Here is a 15,933-nt window from a genome sequence, read left to right on the forward strand (position 1 = left end):
TTGCTCCGTTCTTTCGGTGATTTCCTGTTCCTTGCTATGCCGTTCTGTCAAATCGCAGGCCTCTGTATTTTGTCCGTTTTTTATTCTTATTCCTTGATTCTTGTTGGAGAGTGAGGACTATGTGCAAATAACCCCCGTCAGCAGCCACACCAGTTCAGAGGAGGGGTTGTATTTGTCTCCATTGCACCTCTTGATTCGAACGGTACTTGGTTGGCATTATTATTCCCACTATTGTTACATAGTTGTTTATTAAATATATTAATGTAAATGTTATGAAAATCACAGTATTGTCAATGTTATTAAAGTTACATTATCGCCAATGTTATTATATTATTAAATATTTTAATATGAAATTAGAGTTACATAATAATAAATGTAATTAAATATTAGATGAAATTATATTAATATTGTAAATATATTGAATATAGTCAAATATAAACTTTGTCATTATTAATGTCTTGGATAATTACCAGATGCTATTGATATATAAATGGGTTTTGAATATATATAATTTCATTGTTAACGTACAATTTTAAATGGCTTTAACAGGGGGATATGACACAAACACATTTGAATGTGAATCTTTTGGAAAAGACTCACTACTATATGGTTGTGTTTCATAAGATTCCAATGCATCTAATTTTCTGTTTGATTCATAAATACCATTAAGGAAAATAATGTAATCTCAAGTGCATTGATGATAATTATCTTGTTAAAAATATATGTTCTTTCTGCTTAGGCAAGGCAGATTGCTCATCATAATTATGAACTTGTAAAATTGTTAAGAAGGTGATAGGTCACATCTAACTAATCTTGGAATTATTGCAGAATACCATTTGGGACAGCTTAAAGCAAAGATAGCCAAGTTGAGGACACAATTGTTGGAGCCACCTAAGGTTTGAGCATTTCTTGCCAGAAGTTTCTAGTTCCAAGTTTAACATCATTTTTGTTGTGTTAGCTGTCTGTCTAACCATAAATTTTCATGATAATTATGTTCGCAAAGTGGTTGTCCTACTGATGCTATTCAGTTTTAGTTACAACTCTTATGTACAGGCAAGCTTGAGTAACACATGAAAATTCAATATGCAATGAAACTAAGGCTGTATATACTTTTTGGCCAGTTTTCCCTGAATAACTTAGCTTTTTTCGTAGTCATTTCTATATCACTTATAGTTATACCTCTATATTTTAGTTGTTTCTGTATCACGGACACCACTACTATTTGTCTGATACATTAGTGAGGATTCTTTTGAGGCCCTTGCCTATGCTAATACAAAAAGATGAAAAGTTCAAATAAAATGGCCATGTCATCTTAGAACTGTCAGATTTGAATATTGCCATTTCAAGCTTCATGCAAACACCAAAACTAAACATAAGCTTATTGTTTTACAGGAGCCCATACAAAGAGAAACTAAATTCAGTGATAATTAGTGAGTGCTTACAATATTAAATAATACCCTAGCCACCAAAACCATGTGCATGTTTTTCAGCATGCTTAGAGAACCCTTAACCAACCATCGCTGCCATGGCATCACCCTTAGGCCAGGACACTTGGTTTGACTTTTTCTAAATCCCTGCAGGGCACCATTAGTACCTGCCTATAGTGAAGAAAAATGCCCACCAAACCAGTACTCACTTGGTTGACTTGCAGAAGGTCATGCAGAGTGAAAAGCTGAGTGAACATATGAAGGTTACACACGTGAAAAGCATGCCAACTCCATGCCTTAATATTGTGCCATTGTGAAGCTTACATAAATGGGACAAAAGAACATCTCTTTTAAGTCAAAAATCAATTAGCCTTGCTATTATTTAAAGAACATAATAACTGTGGGGTTGTAATCATCATTAATATTGCTTCTGCCATATTTAATAGTTTGTTGTTTTTATAATAAATAAAAGAGATGATTACAATTGTAAAAGTGAACAATCAGACGAAGCTAAGAATCTAAAAACCAGACTTAAGGTATCCAGGAATGAGCCCAAGCCATCCCATGCATTTGTCCACTTATTCATCAAAGTCGAGGAAGAGGATTGGTCAAATCCTGCACTTGCCTGAGTACTGATGGGCTTATTGCATTCTTAGAGACAATGACCAAAAAAGATATCATTGCAAGACTTGCAGAAGCCTAGGGTGTCATCCAGCAAGCTTCGATTTTTATAACTTGGGATCTGCCATTTTATTCAGTCCTTGAATAATCGATGAAATATTTCATTATTTTATTAGATTTTTGCATGCCATGGCAATGAGTATAGGGAGACCATTGATGACTGCTTTCCATCTAGCTTCATTCTCTGTCACACCCTTCTTGTATTCCAGTTGCTTATGTGACTATAGATAAAGGTTGGAGGGTATGTAGACTAAATCCTCTATTTTATTTGCTCCCAGACGATTGCACATGACAGAGTGGATGTAGGAGTATTTACTGTAATTCTTTAGAGCTAAAGAAGAACTTGCATCCTGTTGAGTTTGCATGCAACATTTGGTATTTTAATTTTATAATATAGAAATCAAAACTTAATAAGTTAAACCATGAATTACAAAATAAATTATTTTGATATGATAGCATCATGATCAAATGAAAAATGATAAAATATGAATGAAAAGATACAATGATCAAATGGAAAACGATAAAATAAGAAATAAAAAAACACATACTTGAGTGAGAATTTTAATTGCAAGGTGCTGCAAGAAAATGGTGCCTTGTTCATGTACAAACCATCACTCATCAACATTCATCCTATATTTGGTGTGAAGAGTGGGAGTATTATAATATTTGGAAGATACAAATTGGCTAAGCTCGATTAAAACAATATTTCAAGTTTTGTCATAATCATATATACTTTTAATTCTAGCCTTGTAGCCAATAGCAACCCCTATATCTCTATATGGCGCCACTCTAATTGGAAATGCAAATATTGTTAGAAATAGCGAATACCGAGAAGGGTCGGGGTAGGGTGGGGGCGAATCAGTATTTTACAAACTTTAGCCCAAAACTGAATATTGTTAATTACCTTATAACTTGCACATAAAAGTAAACTAAAAATGCTAAACAGTAAACCTAACAATATACAGAGAGAACTCATAACACCATATTTTGTTAACTAGGGAAACCCTGGCAAAAGGAAAACATAGTGGGTATGGTACGCACAAAATGATCCACTAAACAAAAGTATTTTGTTAAGGATGTTGACCATGTTAGGACTCTATTGAGTACATACGGTGTCTTAGTCCTTGTTAGAGGACTAGGCCTTGTTAGAACCCTCAACCCTGTTAAGAGTTATATACAATTTCAAATGCATGCAAGATGAGCCCACTGCCCAAACATGCAATTATACAATATAGTTCCTTGATACAAAAGAGGTAGATACAAAAACCTCTTTATTGCTGATATCTTCAATATCTAATCTTTCCTATGCTCCTCTTTGCATACCGCTGATCATGCATTAGAATCCGCATCAATATAGTTCGCATATCACATATATCTTCCACATTACTTCGCATATCATTGTCTTTCCTTTATACCTTTACATTTTTACAAAACTATCCAGTTGGCCTTCAAGCATTCATACACTTGGCAAAATACACAACTGACTCTTGCCCTCTTAGGGTTAACATCTAGGTTGTCGTCCTTAATTAGTTAAATAATTTAAATAATTATTTCGTAAACAAAATAATTCTTTAACTTTTATTACCCAATTAATGATATGCTCTGTTCTCCTCTATACATTGCCTTTATTGGTGTTTAATCCATAACTCAATCCGTACTGAATTGTGCACTTACATGCGTTATCTTGACACTGTATACTATCTATACCTAATTGCGCACATGCCAATAATAACTCTATGATCCATACACATCAAAACTGTCCCTGTTCTGCTAGATAACTATCTGATACTTAGACAATTTTCTATCTAACTGTCGAAACTTCATTTGTATGTAGTGCCTTCTTCACATAAGATATATGTTGCCATAAATGACAACTCCATGATTATATCAACTTATCTTACTTAGCCATAATGCCAACAATCTCCCCCTTTGGCATTGATGGCAACATATGAGAAAATTGGCTAAGTCCCAAAATGTTGATAATTAATTTTACAAAATTGGCCTTTGCAAAAACTTACAAAAATTTCAAAATTCAAAATTTGTGGATCATTACATTTATAACCATCTTTCCTTATTAACTCCTATTACAATACTGTATAATACTACTCCCCCTTACATTATACTTTATACAATTTTCCTATACTTTTCCCCCGTTGACATCAATGACAAAGGTGTCAAAGTCTATATACATGTCAAAATTGTAGAACTTTACCTTAGGTGGTCAATCGTTGAATGTAGTCATCAAAACTTGCTTTTAGACTTTTCAAATTCTTCTCCCATGTATCCTTCACTCCCTTTGATATGCTGAGGAGAGCACACAACCCATAGAATGCAATTTCTACTGCATTTAAGTCTGAATAAACAAATATATCAAAGGATGTCTTCGCTTTCAGACATTCCTCCACTTGCTACTCAAGTGTACTTATCTTCAATGATAGGTGTTCTCTCAAAAGTGAGAACCTATTTGCAATTCTTTCCCTATTTAACTCTATAATACTTATCATTGGTCTTGCTTATTTGCCCTTCAATGCCTTCAATTTTGATACCTGGCTGTTGAAGCTAATTTGCTAATGCCTTGACTTCATCATGCTTCCTTCTCAGCTCATCATCACTGTCCTTTGTGAAATTAAAAGACATAATTCATTTGGCATTTAGTGCCTTTCCTTCTTGCTCACATCTCCTTAATACATGCATCAAGAGCTCCTAAGTCATTCTTAATGTTCTGACACATTATGTCAAATGTTTGTGTAATGCCTCGCCAGGGAACCCAAAAGAGATTAACCTAAAGTTTCACTAAGTGTACCAAATAATTTAGAAAAAAAAGACTAAACAACAAGAGATAACACAGTGGAAGTAATAACTCACATACACACAACCATCCATAAACAAATTACATCTCTTAAGGATCCCATGATGTTGAATCACACACACACACACACATAAAGGTTTCATTATAACTAACTCTGATACATAACAATTCCACATCATAGAATAATCTCAAGTACGAATCCAATTAAATAATATACAACTACATAGGATGCCACTTGGCATAATCAGAATGCATAATCATCCACTGTACAAATCACAGTGTATGAAAAACTCAAAGAATATACATCATGAAAAAAATACATCATCTCCTAAGATCTCTGATAATCAAATACAATATAACAAAATATGACCATCCATTAGAAAACACGAGATCATAATGAAAGGAACAACTGCACAAGTACATCCAACAACAACATCCAGCTGTCGGATCTCAATGCTATAAGAAACACTACCACTCGACCTCGTGGAACCTAAATGACCCACTCCCATCGTGCTAAGGAGATAATCTCAAGTCTCAAACAGATATCAATCCACAAGTCATACCTAACATCTAGGTTAGAGAAATCTTGATAGCAATCTATCTCAAAGGTACCAACACACAAGTAACATCTAAACCCAGAGGCAACAAAGACACGTAGGAAATCTACTATGTAATTGGGCAAGTGTCATGGCATGAGCCAACTCTAAGGTTACCGTGGCAACCTCTCTGGGCTCTGGGTCGCTTGTGTCTCTATGCGACATCAGTATCGTTTCGTACACATAAGGCATACTAACGAGGCAAGGTTGCAACCAAGCATCCTCTCTACTCCCATCCTAGCCTATACTAATACTCAAGCTATGGGCGAGGAAAAACATTGACTCTTATTAATTCATTGTCTCTCATTTAATGAAATGTTATCAGTTATTAAAACAAGTTACAATGGGTTACCCAGGCAACTTCTTTAGGGCTTCGGCATCCATTACAAGCCACTTCCCAACATACATACAGATTACCTAGCCTAAGCTCAAGAAAAGTACAACTCATAAAATCACATTTTTCACCTCAGTCCTTTACAAGCAATTGGAAAGTATCTAAAGATCAATAACAATAATCACCTCAGTCCTATACAAGCAACTGGAAAGCACCAAAAGATAACCGACCGGAAACTCAAAGGTTACAACAAGAAAGTCATAATAATCACCTCAATTCTATACAAGCAATTGGAAAACACTAACAAATATCTAATCAAAACACTATAGAAACACATGACTACATCACAATGGTTGGGTATAAAAGATCATATACACAACATCATCATAGAACAAAAACCCCCAAGCCTCTAGTAAACATTTTGACTAGTCAACATCCTAAGTCAAAAATCCGAAACCAACACCAATAAACCACACATCGCATAAAGTACATAATGTAGCTTTCATAATTCATTAGGTTTTTGAAAACATGAGTTCAATTTTCACTATTGGGTTCCAAGTTTTCAATTTTCGTCTTTCAAGTAATACAAATTTGCTAAGTTTTTTTGAATAAATAAAATTAATAGAATTTCCATAATATTAGGAACCATTTCCTTATAACTAATTCCATTTTTTTTTAAAACAAAATATTACCTTCAATTTAAAAATTGCACTTAAATACGATTGCAATCCATCTATTTATTTAAATATATAAATATTTCTTTTTAAAAAAAACTTTATAAAACAAAATCATGAATTTAAATATTTTTATTATAATTTAACAATAATAATTAATTATTTATTATAATTTTATTAAATTATTACTAATAATAAATATTAACAATTAATATAAACAATAATATTAATTACTTAATATATATTAAAAACTTAAAAAAAATTAAACCACATGCGATTTAATATATCACACTCCAAACAAGGGGAGGCCACTTGCGGTCTGGTTGCTATGGCAATGTCCTACCATCGCAGGCGGGGGGGAGGGTAGAGGTCACAACCCCTCTTTCAATTATTTTTTTATTATGGACATTTTGCTTAAAATAAAGCAGATGCCCCCCCCCCCCGCCCCCCCCACATAATAAAAAGGTATTATTTTTATAAAATCTAGCAAGGACCCAGTGTACAGATAAATTTCCAGCAACCCCTGCCCCCCCACCCCCCCTTTTTAAAATTATGCATATCAATTTTAGATCTGATATGGCAATGAAAAAGAGACAATCAAATTTAACGATTACTTTTTTCCTTGTTTAAACCCCATCCCGAATCCAAACAATCAAATTACAAAACCCCTCAAACATGGATATCCAATCTCAAATTCTTTCACAGATGTTTTCAAGAATGATAAATATCATCACATGGGTTTCAACCCAAATTATGTTCTAAAAACAAATCAATTCAAACGCGAAGAAGATAGAGAGATTTCAAAGAGGAAATTACTACGCAAAACTCAACAAGATCCTACCTTAATCTGATGCTAACCGATCGGATGCTCAGAGCTTGCAAGAAAATTCCTGTCCTTTTGAAAACCCTCTTACTCCAAAATTGGCTCTTCCAAACCTATGGAGAAATGAACTCTGATTTCTTAATAAAGAGCCTTCCCCCTTTAGGGTTTCGGTTTTGCAATCACGTGAAACCTTTTTCTTTATTATTTTATTTTATTTTACTTTCATGTGCAAACTTTTTTGCATTCAATTAAAATAAACTTTATTAAATTAATTCTTTCTCTTTTTTATTAAATCACAAGACGTCTTTAATAATATATTTATTAATTTAACTAACAATAATATTTAGAGTTTATAATTAAAATGAAACTCCTAAAATTATTATTAAATTAAATCAATATAAATTACGCGAAAATTAGAACTTTAATTAAATCTTTTAAATTTAATTCTTTTATTTAATTAATTTCTCAATTAATTAAATATAAGTAAATATTGATTTTTTCTTTATAAAATTTTCGTTAAATTAAATCATTTACTATTCTCTTAATTTGATTTAATTATAACTGAAAATTACAATAGACCCATAAAACTAAATAAGAAAACCCATTATAAAGGACAGAGCACTAAAGCCAAACTCAAGGGTCAAAATCATGAATTCATGTCACTTGACGAATCTGGAAGGGTAAATAACTCAAATACTTTCCTACTTTTTAGGACAATTGGCTTAGGTTTAGGGTTTGGACTCAATAACTATCTCCCCTCTTTACCATTGAGATACTGCGATAGGGCATGCTCATCTTGGCAATTCAGGGAAGTTGATGCTTGGTACTTGCAATCTGCATAAAATCCAAGCATGTACATACACATAAATCTAAACTAAACAGACAATGGTGGGAAGTGGTGCATCGTGTAAATCCCGACTAGCAGGTGACTACGACTCCCTCCCTCAACCACATTAGAAACGTCAAACATAAAGTAAAATATACAAGTACACTTTACACATACAAGTATGGGGTAAATAACCAAAGAAATTGCATAAAACTCATTCATCTAACTATCATCATAAAATAACTGAAAATCACTGTATGAACATACATATGTCATCATCGAAGAATAAACATGAATGCATGAATTAACTGAGTATCAAGTAGGCCATCAAATATATCAACTGAGTATGAAATAACATCCGATCAAATCCGGTAACCAAGTACCACTAATCATAAAACATAATCATAAAACTGGCCTAAAAGAAATTTAATAATACAACATGAAAATGAAACTATGGGTAGGCATTATAGTTTGAGCATCATGCTTTACTTGTGTGCTTGAACTGCTGCCACATCTGACAAGTTAGTGAATTCAGCATCAAAGGCTTGAATCACTGCCTTAGCTTCGTCCTCTGGATCTCAATCTGACATTTTCACCGTGAGTGTGCTATGTAACTTTTCAGTTACATCCATAAGATTTTTCTGCAAACTCTTTATTTTCCTGTTTTTATTGATTACCTTGCTCAAAGATGATATCAGCTCTGTCTGATCATCATCATTTGATCTTGCTAAGGCTGCAAGGGTAAGAGATGTGCTTGGTGCACTCACCTTCTTCGCTTTCTTCCTCTTTTCTTTTCTTCTCTTCATCTTCTCTTCTTTTCTGTTCTTCTGCCTATTTGTTCTTCCTCCTTCCTTCTTCTTCTCATCCTGTTTTCTTTTCTGCTCTTCCTCTTCTTTCTTCTTCTTTTCCTCATCCTCTTTCTTTTTCTTCTCCTCATTTTTCTTTTCTTCACTTTCTTCTCTTCCTTTTTTATTCTGCTATTCTTTTCTCATCTTCCTTCTTCCTTTTTCTTTCTTCTTCTTCCTTTCTTTTCTCTTTTTCTCCTCTTCCTCACCCACTTGTTCTTCTGAATTGGTGCAGTTGGAGATATTGCCAAGAATGCTTGTACCATAATCTTTAAAAGGATTCTCAGCTGTATCAACTGTAATTTTTGTGCCACCAATCTGCATTGTGTCTATTCCAATTGTGATCTAAGGTGCTTCTGCCACTGCCTTGTTCTGATTTGCCATCATTTGCACAATGGCCTTTTCTGTTTCCTCATTAACTTCTTGATAATTTCCTCCCATCATTAGTATGGCTGGTGTAGGATCACCTAGTCAAAGCTTCTGGTTTTGATTTCTAGTTTATGCACTGACTCTAGCCAAGTGAGGAGTGTGAGTTTAGACCTTTCAAGGTCATGGTTGAGTTTGTTCCTAGGTGGAGTTGACTAGGTTCAATCCACTGTAGGTGGTTTGGTTTCTTGCTTTAGTTTGTTTGTGTTTTGAGTTAGGGGTTGTGGGTCTTATGCCCTAGCAAATTGAGAAAGGTATGGTTTTGAATTATGTTGTCCTCTATGATGTTTCTACATCCTTGTGCATAGGTTGGAGACTATACCTTGTCATTTGGCAAAAGTTGAGGAAAAATGTCAAATGTGGAAAAGTTCTCAAATAGGTTAAAATGGTCTAAATTATGTGAATTGATGTTCTAAAGGCTAAATCATGCCTAGACATCATAGCTAAGTCATAATGGACAAATTTGGAAGTTCCCAAATAAAGGAAATCAAGGTTACTCAAAAATGCAAAAAGTTGTCAAAGTTGTCAGCAATTTTGAGAAGTTGCTTCACAACTTTTTGACAAGAAAGTTGCATAACGCAAGAAAGAGGTTGATGGTTATCCTAATTGTCTGCAACCTCTTGAAGAACTTATAAAACGACGAAGTGGGCTGCTCATTCCAAGGGTTGGAGATTGTAAGACGAAAGTTTTGTTATCGAAAACCACAAATGCTGCCCCAATTTTTCACAGCTTTGCATGATTTAGATTGCATGTGCACAACAATGGATTGAAGTTTGAGTTTTTGCATTGGATTATTGGAGTTCATGCTTGTACAGTTCCTTTGAATCAGTTTATTAGTTTGTTGAAGTTCATTTGCTTAGATCTTGAAAATCTTTTGCAATCAGACTGTGTGCTGTTCTGGTCTTGAGAGTTTTTGGAAAAATTGCTCCCCCACGAGTTCCTACCATGGATCCATCATGACCTTAAGGGGAATGGAAGTGGAGCCAGTGTACATTATGTATATAGCTTTTGGGGCCCTAGAGAGTGGGTTTACCATTATTAGTATGATGCCCTAGGCAAGTCACAAACACTTGGTTAGGGAATCATAGCGTTTGTAGGAAGGTTTTGGAGGTTTTTGGAGGTTTGAATGTGATAGACACTGCAAACCATGAGAGGCAGAATGGAGAGGGGTGCAATGTTGCTATTTATGAGAGGAAGAAGTTTCAAACCATGTTTTGTTAAGACTTTGATTAGACCCTAGTCAATACTGTCATTCATAATTTGAAACCCTTGAATATAGGCACAAAAATTGCTTTTAGGTGTACAGAGGGCTTGGAGACTTGAGACCCACAAAATCCTTTAGGTTTTCTAGAAGGGTACTCGAATCATGATTTGTTGGCCACCTTGTTTAGAGAAATATGTGGTTATAGTCCAAAAGCACAAGTAGGAGGGCTAATTCAATTAGGCCTATTTTTGATAGTTTTGGAGTAAATGCAAAGAACTTGAGAAAAACTTGTGGGATTTGAGTCCAAAAGCCTAGGTGAGGTCTAACACCTCATCTACGAGTCCCTCACCCCATGTCGTTGAGGAAATGAATAAGATGGGTCATGAAATTGAAGTTGGCAAGTTAGCTTGTAGAGGCATTTGGTGTACGAAGAAGCAAAAATCCTTGATGTAGCTAGGTAGAAGTTGGAGGATAGGATAACGATCCTCTAGAGATTAGGGTACTAAAGTAAACCCTAATAGGCTAAGAGAAAGCCTGAACAAGTCCTGGAGAAGATATGGACTAAGCAAGCAAACTAACTAGTCTTACATCAGGTTGGTATCAGAGCAAGAAATATTGGGCTTGTGGTTAGATGTATCAGGCTGAAGAATCGGTACATGAGACAACAATGGTGACTAATGCAGAGCTAGCTAAGGAAATGGGTGAACAAAAGGAGAGAAATAGAATCCTTGAAGAAGCCCTAGAAGAAATAAAGAAAAAATTAGAAGAAGTTGCTAAGGTAGCTAAGAAGAAAGACCAAGAAGGTGAAAGCAGTAGTAAGGGTAAAGAGAAGATTGAAGAATATCTTATCCTTGAACCTAACTCTCCAATAAATGAAGAGCTATTCCTAAAGGCCATCAAGGCATTGGGTGGAAAAGCCCTAGAAGGGATTCCCTTGTGTAGTGGGAAGATGGACATTGAACTCGTGATGGAATGGATTGAGAGGATGAAAAATCACTTTGAGTGTGAAGGTGTGACAAAAGCACAAAAGGTTAAGGTGGCCAAATCTAGGCTAAGGGGATCAACCCTGACATAGTGGAAGTACCTCCAAGAAGAGAGGGAGAAAGTGGGAAAGAAGCCCATTGCAAATTAGAGAGCCATGATAATAAAGGTGAAAGAGAAATACTTACCACAAGACTATGAAATTCAATTACACAAGAAGAGACAAAGTTTAAAACAAAAAGACATGGATGTGGCAACTTATGTTGAAGAATTTTAGAAGTTGTGTTTGAGGTCAAGAGTACAAGAGGATGAAAGTATCAAAGTGGCTAGGTATCTAGGAGGCTTGAAGTGGAATACACAAGAAGAGATCGGTCTATGGACTCCTACAATAGTCCATAGATGCTTCCAACTTGCTTTGAAAGTGGAAGAGACGAATAAGAAGTGGGTAGACACAAACTTTAGAGGCAGAGATGAAAGAGATCAAAGAGGCTATGGTGGAAGAGGACTAGATTCTAGGCCACAAGGAGACATCAAGTTGACTGAATACCAAGAAGGAAGTTTAGGAAGAGGAAGTTACAATAGAGGTAGAGGCTCTAACACTAGTTGGAGAGGAAGGAGCAGCAACCAGGGGCAAGGATCCTACTTTGCCACCATGAAGTGCTACTATTGCAATTAGTTAGGGCACCTTGCATATAGATGCCCTGAAAAAGGCTCAACTTCCTAAGGAAGTACAAAAGGAGTTAATTATGTACGTAAGCAACCTGAAGTACCTATAGAATTAGAGGAAAGGGAAAACTTGATGATAAGGAGAACATTGATCAAGGAGCCAATCAAAGAAAAACTAAGTCAAAGAAGGGCATTCTTTAGAATCAGATGCAAAATCATGGGGAAGGTGTGTAGAGTCATCATTGATTCAGGCTCAACAGATAACATAATCAGTGAAGAGGCGGTTAGCAAGCTAAAGCTAAAAAGAATTCCACATGCCAACCCATATAAGGTCACATGGCTCAACAAAGGACAACATATTCTTGTGGGACAACAAGTGTGGGTAGAGTTCACCATAGGGAGATAGAAGGATAGAGTGCTATGTGACATTCTTCTTGTGGATGCATGCCACCTTCTACCTAGAAGGCCATGACAATTTGATATCCAAGCCATAAATGATGGAATAAAAAATGCCAACTCGTTCAAGAAGGATGGTGTGACTTTCAAGATCCAGTCCTTGATAGAAGGAGAGATGAAGACCTCAAGTTCAAGTGTGCTCATGGTTGGTGAGAAAGAGTTCTTAAAAACCCTAGAAGAAGGAGATGGAGTTGGCTTTGCATTAGTTTTGATACCAAGTGAAGTACAAGAATTGCTTGAAGAATACAAAGCTATTGTTAGTGATGGACAACATACCGCCCTACCTCCTAAGAGACTTGTTAGCCACCAAATATACTTTATTCTAGAGGCTACCCTTCCCAACAAAGCTTCCTATAAGATGACCCTTCGATAAAATGAGGAAATTGCCAAACAAATTCAAGAGCTCCTAGACCGAGGCCTAATTAGGAAAAGCTTTAGCCCATATGTAGTCCCTACCTTTTTAGTACCCAAGAAAGGAGGAACTTGGAGGCTTTGTACTGATTGTAGAGCTGTTAATAGGATCACCATTACGTATAGGTTTCCAATACCTAGAATTGAAGACCTAATGGACTATTTAGGGGGAGCAAAATATTTCACCAAGATAGACCTAAAGAGTGGCTACCATCAAATCAGAATAAATGAAGGGGATGAATGGAAAACAACATACAAAACTACAGAAGGTTTGTATGAATTACTTGTCATGCCATTTGGGTTGTCTAATGCTCCATCTACTTTTATGAGGCTTATGAACAAGGTATTGGTAAATTACATTGGTAAGTTTGTTGTTGTCTATTTAGATGACATCTTAATTTCTAGCAAAACTAAAGAGGAGCATATCAAGCATTTACAAATTGTTTTTAAGAAATTGTATTAAGAAAAGCTAATGATAAACTTGGAGAAGTGTGATTTCATAAAACAAGAGCTAGTTTATCTTGGCTTTGTTTTGTCTCTAGGTAACCTCAAAATGGATCAAGACAAGGTGAATGCCATTCAAAGTTGGCCTACTCCCAAGATTGTCACGAATGTTAGAAGTTTCTTGGTTTGGACCAATATTATAGGAAGTTTATAAGCATTTTAGTGGCATATGTGCTCCAATGTTGGATACAATCAAAGGTGGAAGCAAGATAAAATTTTACTGGACCCCACAAGCTGATTATGGTTTTTAAACACTCTAAAAGAAAATGGTAGAACTGCCTACTGTTGTGCTTCCTAATTTTGAGAAACTTTTCTAAGTGGAATGTGATGCTATCATGCTAGTAATGTGGCTACTAGGGCTGTTTCTAAGCCAAGAAGGAAGGCTAGTGGCTTTTCATAGTGAGAAGCTCAATGATGCAAAGAGGAAGTACTCTTCCTATGACCTAGAGTTGTATGCTCTAGTCCAGGCTCTAAGGAAGTGGAGGCACTATTTGCTTTCAATATAATTTGTTGTATACTCAGACAACCAAACCCTTAGTTTCCTTAACTCCCAAGATAAGCTCAGTAGCAAGCATATGAAATGGGTGGAATACCTACAAGCCTCACCATCAAACATAAGAAGGGGGTGTAGAATAAAGAAGCTGATGCATTGAGTAGAAGAGTTCTCACAGTCCAAGAGATTAAACTATAAAGCATAGGCATTGAAAGCTTCAAGCACCTATATGCTGATGATGAAGATTTTGCCCAAATCTAGAAGGTATGCAAGGAGTTCATAAACAATTTTCATGGTGAGTTTTCTGATTATACATTGCAGAATGATTTTTTGTTTAAAGGGAGTCAACTTTGTGTACCTAAAGGCTCCATAAGGGAGAATTTGATCCAAGAAAAGCATAATGGGATGCTTAGTGGTAATTTTGGGGTCAACAAGAGTTGAGAGTTAGTTACTAGGTTCTATTTTTGGCCTAAGATGAATAGATATATTAGGCAATATGTGGAAAGTTGTATGGTGTGTCAGAAGGCAAAGGGCACATCCACAAATGCTGGTCTTTATCAACCACTTCCAATTCCTAGCAGACCATGGGAGTGCCTAAGTATGAATTTTGTAGTTGGCTTACCAAAGACAAGGCAAGGTCATGATAGCATTTATGTGATTGTGGATAGATTTAGTAAGATGGCCCATTTTGTACCTTGCAAGAGCATACATGCTACTTGTCAGATTGCTCACTTGTTTTTCAGATAGGTGGTTAGGATCCACGGGCTACTTATGAGCATTGTTTTAGACAGGGACACCAAATTCATGAGCCATTTTTGGAAGACATTGTGGAAAAAGCTTGGAATTAACTTGTCCTTTGGATCTGCCTATCACCCTTAGGCAGATGGCCAAACAGAGCCGATTAATAGGAGTCTTGGCAACTTGCTAAGGTGTCTCACAAAGGAGTATGGTCATAGTTGGGACTGACTCATCGGGCCGGCTGAATATGCATACAATGACATAGTGAATAGGTCAACTGGTAAGAGTTCTTTTGAAATAGTCTATGCTTTTCATCATAAAGGGGTATTTGAGTTAAGGAAATTGAAGGATGGACCACAAAGTAGTGGTTATGCTAAGGACTTTGCCCAATCCATGAAAATGTAAGGAAGACACTAACTGAAAGTGCTGACAAACTGAAGGAAAAGGTGGATGTATCCAAAAGGGATGTTCAGTTTCAAGTAGGGGATCTTGTGATGGTGCATTTGAACAAAGCAAGGTTGCTAAAGAGGGTACCACACAAGCTATAGATGCGAAGATTGGGTCCTTGCAAGATACTTGCAAAATATTGTAACAATGCATATAAGGTTGAGCTCCCTGAAGACAGGGTTGTCTTGAATCTTCAATGTTGCAGATCTGAGTTCATACAAAGGTCCTGTTCAAGATGCTGATCAAAATCTTCGAGAGGTCACCCAAGATGTAGTAGACCTGCACTTAACTCCTCCTCCTCCTCCTCTAACAACAAATAACATACTAGATTCAACGGTCTACAAGAAGACTAGGAAGGACTACATGAAACACCTTATCAAATGGTTTGGCAAGGATGATGCTGATTCTACTTGGTTAGAGAAACATACTTCAAGAGGTTAGGTATTGATTCCACCTTAATTAATCCAAGGATGGATTGACTTCTTTTTGTTTGGGAGAGTATGGTACAAGAGCACCTAGTCAAAGCTCCTTGTTTTGATTTCTAGTTTTGATTTTGGGCATGTACTGACTCTAGCCAAGTCAAGAGTGTGAG

General features: G+C 35.9%; 1 protein-coding gene across 1 annotated transcript in view; it reads left to right on the plus strand.

Moving 5' to 3' along the window:
* LOC149541220 (developmentally-regulated G protein 1) overlaps positions 1 to 15,933 on the plus strand; it is a 192,322-nt gene that overhangs the window by 19,571 nt on the left and 156,818 nt on the right. Inside the window, exon 3 of the mRNA XM_089802231.1 lies at positions 829 to 896. Coding sequence (XP_089658357.1) covers positions 829 to 896 — 68 coding nt within the window. The remainder of the gene's footprint in view (positions 1 to 828; positions 897 to 15,933) is intronic.

This window comes from Cupressus sempervirens, chromosome 9 (assembly GCF_028749045.1).
Source record: "Cupressus sempervirens isolate cs-2001-9-10 chromosome 9, ASM2874904v1, whole genome shotgun sequence".
In the NCBI taxonomy this organism is placed as follows: Eukaryota; Viridiplantae; Streptophyta; class Pinopsida; order Cupressales; family Cupressaceae; genus Cupressus; species Cupressus sempervirens.